General features: G+C 44.1%; 1 protein-coding gene across 1 annotated transcript; it reads right to left on the reverse strand.

Moving 5' to 3' along the window:
* Window positions 1–4,203: 4,203 nt before the first annotated feature.
* Window positions 4,204–6,138, reverse strand: LOC109141874 (uncharacterized). Its single transcript, XM_019273838.2, has one exon. The coding sequence runs from the start codon at window positions 6,136–6,138 to the stop codon at window positions 4,204–4,206; it is 1,935 nt and encodes a 644-aa protein (XP_019129383.2).
* Window positions 6,139–6,509: the final 371 nt, after the last annotated feature.

The raw sequence follows: 6,509 nt of genomic DNA on the forward strand, positions 1-6,509 counted from the left end.
AACTGAAAACTGAAATGGTAAAAGTCAAGGACTATTACCAGAGAATCCTCAGCCACCAACCACTCCTGGAAACAGACGAGTAGGAGGAGGAAAATTCAGATGATGCTGCTGAGAGTGACTTTAGCACTTCTGATGAAGACTGAGAGTGTGTGTCACTGATATCATGACTGAGAAAATAAAAAGTTAATCACTTCTCTGTTTAATGTGCTTTTTGTAGTGTCTGTTTTTAGACAGGGCTTGTTACCAACAGACCTTTTTGATAAGGAAAAATGGAATTCCCTTTGTGCAGTTTATGCTGAAGTTCAATCTAATTTAATGAGGTGTGTGTACACACACACACACACACACACACACACACACAGTAACAATTTTATTCATGGAAAGCTTTCTGTGCTGCTCAAAGGATCACAAAAGCACCATGCAGCACACTCACCATGTGAGTTTTGTCGAAGAAATCATCAAAGTCGAATTGACATATTTGCTAGGGTGTGTTTTATTAAAAAGCATGCCGCCACACTGGTAAAATGACAGTCACATATCTGAGCCACCTCAAGCTGACCCCAAGGTCAAGGCCATATCCCCTGATAACTCATCAACCCTTTGAGATAGGGGCCTGAAATCTGCCCCCCTTTTCACCCCTATACCCCCTTTGGAAAGGTCAGAGGTCAGCCGTTCTGGACACCTTTTTGGGAATAACTCGACAATGCTTTGAGGCAGGAGGCTGAAATTTGACTATGTCGTATGCCGTGGAGCCTTCTGCTGGGATTTTTTTGGTCCCGTCACAATCCCATCACCGTAGAGCTAGTTATCGTTCTAGAAGGCCTACAGAGTTGGGATTTTGGGAGCCTGACCCAGACCTCCATTTAGAATAGTACCGTGAGTTTCATGCAGTTCGGTGCATTTCTTATGGCGGCGGCGAGGGCGCAGATTCGTGTAACGGCGCCCTTTCTAGGCCCCGCCCATCGAAAAGTACTGGGCCGACGGGGACTGGACTGACGTCTATCTGCTCGTCTCAGGCCCCTGAACAACATACTAAAATTTCAGACCCGTGCGATTTGTAGAAACACATGTCCTCCAAAACCTCCACGCAGGTCAGAGGGTGTAAGACTGCATGATTCTGACAGGACCCCAATGCTCAGGAATCCAGACGGGGCAAAAATAATTCTACTGGACTTGTGTTTTTTTTTTCATCGGTTTATTGTTTAGGGCCCCCGGGGGATCCTCTGTTCCGAATCTGGGGCCCCTGGGGTCAAAGGTCACCGCGCAGCGGCCAAAAAGACACGTTTTTTAGTGAGTCTCCCAAATCTGACCCTCTTCGTTTCCGGTCACTATCTCCTGATAACTCATCAAAGCTTTGAGGCAGGGGGCTGAAATTTGAGTATGTGTATCAGGATGCAGGGTCTGATCAGGGCCCCCGTTTTCACCCCCTACCCCCTTTGGAAAGGTCAGAGGTCAGCCGTTCTGGACACATGGGGGCGTGCCCGGGGGCCTTTGCCCAATTGTGACAGTGGCTCCCTTTGACCCCAAGGCCCATGCACAGCCCTGTATACCCAAAGGATAGAAAATTTCATAACATTGGGTAAGAGGGCTTTATCATGTTATATGTGAGAGACTTTGGGGTAACAGTAGTCGAACATGCCAAATCAATCCACAACATACTGCCATTCGCTAACTGTAACCTGCATATGCAGCACATTAAATCTAAATCCTGTACCATAGCCACATGAAGGGCATGAAGATGGGGTTTAGAGGGCTGTGTCAGGTTGCCAGATAGCTTCATCCCAAAAAAGATAAACCTTCTTCAAAAAAAAGGGTTATTTAAATATTTGCTGTATTGCCAGGCCTAAACCAACCTGTTTAACCTATCAAATTATTTTCATGGATATGAAACTATTGATCGAGTTAAATAAATAATCCATTCAATCCTTCATCAGCACACAAGATGTTAAACTATTCAGATGATGTTATCTCTATGTTCCTCTACTGGATGTTTTACTACCTTACTTATACTGTGTACTTACACAGCCAAATATTTAATTGTCCTATTTTGATATATTTTTTTTTGTCCTGTGTGTGTGTGTTATGTGTATGAGAAAATAGTAACCACAATGTTGAGATTATCGAAGGAAAAGCTGTGAACACATTTAGTAAGATATTATTGATCCTTGGCATTCAAGAATGTTTATGTACTTTAAGCCAGTTTTATAGAGTGAAAAGCAGACTGACATGACTGAAATGTTATTCCACATATTTTATTCTGAATTTTATGAAGAAATGAGAGAGGAAGGAAGAAAAAAATGAATAAAGAATTGAACTTTAAAAGAACTTTATAAAAGATGAAAAAGAAATGAAATGAGAAAAAGAGAAAAAAAGAAAATAAGAAAAAAGAATGTTAATGAGAATAAATGAAGAAAAGGAACTTTAACTTTTCTAAATTGTGAAACGTCAACAATGTTGTTAACTTTGAAAAACTGGAAACCTTGGGGCGTGTGGTGTGGCGCCCAACTCTCTCTCTACGCGGCAACCTGTGGTGGGTGGGGGGCTGTTTTATAGATAAGCTTGTGCAGGGGTCCATGTGTCATCCCAACACTTTTGCCACTGTCAAGAAAAAAAACAACCAACAAAACAACAATACACAACACACACACACAAATTGAGGTTAAAAAAGATTTAGGTTGTACTATCAGAAGAATATCGGTTGAAATATCTTCTATACATGCAGTATGCTTTATAACAATTTCACTTTATAAAATCCAATTAGTCAAAAATCAAAAATCAAAAAAAAATAATCAAAAAAAAACAAATCAATTGTATTAAAATTTGTATAAAAATAAAGAGCAATAAGAAAGAGGATAGAAAAGAAAGAATAATAAATTATAAGAGGCCCAAAGTCAAAAAAACCACGATTTTACATTTTGCCTCGGGGTCGGGGGGCGGGGGCGGGGGGGCGGCGGGGGGGGGGGCTTTAAACAAAACAAACTTACAAAGCTGGTATAGGGAGTGACAAACCCCTGTCCTTAGACCCTCGGTGTCAGTGACAGACTAGTCTGGATTCTGAGTCTGTTCTGTCTGTGCTATTATTCTGGGAATTTTTTTCTGGTCTTCTGTCTTTCTGATCGTTCTGATACTAGTCTGTGCCGTCTGGTTCTGGATTCTAACACTATGCTGTATTCTGGATTCTGTCTGCCCTGCGATGGTCTGACACTATTCTGATTCTGCATGTCGCTATTTCTGCCGTCGTGTATTCCTGGATTCTGTCTGATTTCCTTCTTTTCTCCTGGTCTGTTCTGTCGGTCTGGCTGCCCGGCCTTTTGCGTGTGTGTTAGAGTCGGTCCCTGTCCTCGTGCGTCCCTCGAGCCTGTTACGGCAGCTATCGGGCAATAAGCGAACAGTCTCCGCGCGCAGGTCTCCCTCCCTCTCCTCCCTCAACAGTCTTCTCTCCCTCTCTACTCCCCTCACCTCCTCGTGCCGCAAGAAAGAAGCTGCTGAGAGGTTTCTTTTCTTCTTCTTCTTTCTAGCTGAGGTTTCTTTCTTTTTTCTTTTTCGTTCTTTCTTTCTCTGGAGTTTCCTTTCTTTCATTTCTTTCCTGCTTCTTTCTTTTCCAAACTTTACTTAGGGATCACTGTAAAACTAAACAAACATACAAATATGTGTATTTATCTCATCATGTCATTTTATCTAAATACATTCACATACAAACATAAAAGTAGCATGTTTAGATTCATAGAAAAAAGTCTGCTAGCTTAATGCTAACTTATATGGGAATTTGCATAGCGATGCTAGCGGTTAGCATACGGATTAGCGAATGTATTTCACTGCAAAATCTGTTAAGAACGAAACATTCCTAAATGAGGTGTTAAAAACATCTGAACATAAAAACAATACTCACAGGCAAACGTTTTCTGGCCATATAACAAAATAAAAAGGATGGGAGTTTTCCCGCTGTCTGTCTCTCTCTCAAATAATTGTCAACTAAAAAACGCCCCCTGACTTCCGGCCGTCCGAACCAGCTACGGCAACACTGAAGGCACAAATTACATTGCTACAAGAAACACTCTGTGTTAAACTCAAACTCAAAACAATAACATCACACTCCTCGCCTGTTATAATGCATTATAACACTACTCGTTTTTTACAAGCAATACAACCTCTGAAACAGGCCTAGTGTACATCTTCTGAGTACCATGTCTGACTATTTAACATCTACTTGGCGGACTTTAGAGTCTTGCTAGGAATGGCGTTCACCACCACTCCTACAGGCCACTCATTTCTTTTGACTTGTGCATCTTTAAGAAGCACGACATCTCCTTCAGTCAGGTTCGGCTTCTCCACATGCCACTTTCGCCTTGGTTGAAGTGACACCAGGAACTCTTGACGCCAGCGTTTCCAGAATCCATCAGCCATAGCCTGGACTTGCTTCCACTGCTTTCTGTAGAGGTCTTTGAGGTCATACTCTCCTGGTGGTGGCAACACTGGCTCAGTTTTCTGTGTCAAGAGCATGGCAGGTGACAGGATAGTGGGCGCATCTGGATCAGAAGACACAGGAACCAGAGGTCTGGCATTCATAATGGCCATGACTTCAGACATGAACGTAACCAGAACCTCATGAGTCAGGTGGAGTGTTTTTGCCTTAAGCAGCAGTGCATCCAATATTCTGCGAGCAACTCCTATCATCCGCTCCCACACTCCACCCATGTGTGAGGAGTGGGGAGGGTTAAAGATCCACCTGCTGCCTTGATTTTGAAGGTAAGTTGCCAGCTCAGGGTCTTCAGAGTTCATTCTTAACTCCTTGCACGCCCCCACGAAGTTTGTTCCTCGATCAGAACGGAAGAGACGAACAGGACCACGGACAGCGGTAAATCTTCTCAATGCATTTACAAAGCTTGAGGAGGATAGTGATTCAAGCACTTCAATATGCACTGCTCTGGTAATTAGGCAGGTAAAGATAACTGCCCAGCGCTTGTTCTCTGCAATGCCACCTCGGGTTCGTCTTGTGCTGATGATCCATGGGCCAAACACATCAACTCCTACATTTGTGAATGGAGGACCTGGCGTGAGTCGTTCAGCAGGTAAGTTTGACATTTTTTGTTCTTCCATTCTTCCTCTTAGCTTGTTACAGATTACACATTTCTGTATGATGTTTGTCACCAGCCTTTTGCCTCCAATCAGCCACAGACCAGCAGAACGTACAGCACCTTCCGTCAGGTGCCTCCCCTGATGCGCCACCTGTTCATGGTAATGTCTCACCAATAAAGTAGCTACATGGTGTTTCTTGGGAACAATGATCGGGTGTTTCTCTTCCCAGGGAATGTCTGCCAAAGAGATGCGCCCCCCAACTCTCAGCAGGCCATCTGCATCCAGAATTGGGTTCAGTTTTCTCAGGGGACTAGACTTGGAGATGACATCACCCCTGGAAAGACATTTCACCTCTTCAGCAAACACGTCGTGTTGGACATTTCTGATGATTACCAGTCTTGCTTGTGTCGGAGCATCTATCTTGCTGTTCAGACTTTTCGTGTGAGCTCTGGCCTTGTGTATGAGCTTGGTGATAGCCCGATTGAGTATCTTCCAGCTGGACAAGCGTTCAAATCGGTGTGAACTAAGCTCACCTTCAAAGGATTTGGTTGCAAAAGCTGTGACCTGCTGTGTGTGTACATCTATGTCTGTATCAGGTTCTATCAGCTCAAATGTCTCTGGGGGGGGGCAGGAGTCTCTGGACAAGAAAGACGGACCTTTAAACCAGTTGGTTTCTTTCAACATGGAGGCTGGCACTGAGCGGGTCCCGTGGTCTGCAGGGTTGTGTTCTGTGCTGACGAAGTGCCACTGTCCAGGGCTTGTGGACTTTCTGATGCGGGCAACTCTGTTGGCTACATATACATAGAATCTTCTGCTTGTGTTGTGAATGTAGCCCAAAACAATCCGACTGTCTGTGTAGAATGTGACCTTGTGGATGTCTATGTCCAGTTCATCAGTGATTAAGTCTGCCATTTCAGTGGCCAAGACAGCCGCACAAAGTTCTAAGCGTGGGATGGTGTGGGGAGGATGTGGAGCCAGCTTCGATTTGCCCATGACGAACCCGATATGAGTGTTTCCCTCCGTGTCTGCTGTTTTCAGGTATGCCACTGCTGATATGGCCATAGTAGAAGCGTCAGAAAAGACACAGAGTTCTCTGTATCTTGTGGAGCACAGAGAAACAGGTGTATATGGTCTGTCGATCTGAAGTTGTTCAAGTTCACACAGTGAGTCATTCCATAGTCTCCACTGTTCTTCCTTCAGTGCTGGCAGAGGAACGTCCCATTCAGCTTGTTGGGCGGATAGCTCTCTGACTAAGGCCTTCCCTTGTATCGTTACAGGTGCCACATATCACAGGGGATCATAAAGGCCATTGACAGCGGACAAAATTCCCCCTTGCTGTGGATGTTTTATAATCTTTCTTTGGTACGTTGAAGGGGAATTGTCTACTGCAGTTGCCAGTTAAGACAAGAACTCGCTTTGGTGCCAAGGGTCCA

This window comes from Larimichthys crocea, chromosome XVI (assembly GCF_000972845.2).
Source record: "Larimichthys crocea isolate SSNF chromosome XVI, L_crocea_2.0, whole genome shotgun sequence".
NCBI classification, from domain to species: domain Eukaryota; kingdom Metazoa; phylum Chordata; class Actinopteri; family Sciaenidae; genus Larimichthys; species Larimichthys crocea.

Excerpts from the sequence above, each read along its gene's own strand:
- LOC109141874 (XM_019273838.2), bottom strand. The coding sequence starts at position 6,138 with ATGGCCATATCAGCAGTGGCATACCTGAAAACAGCAGACACGGAGGGA.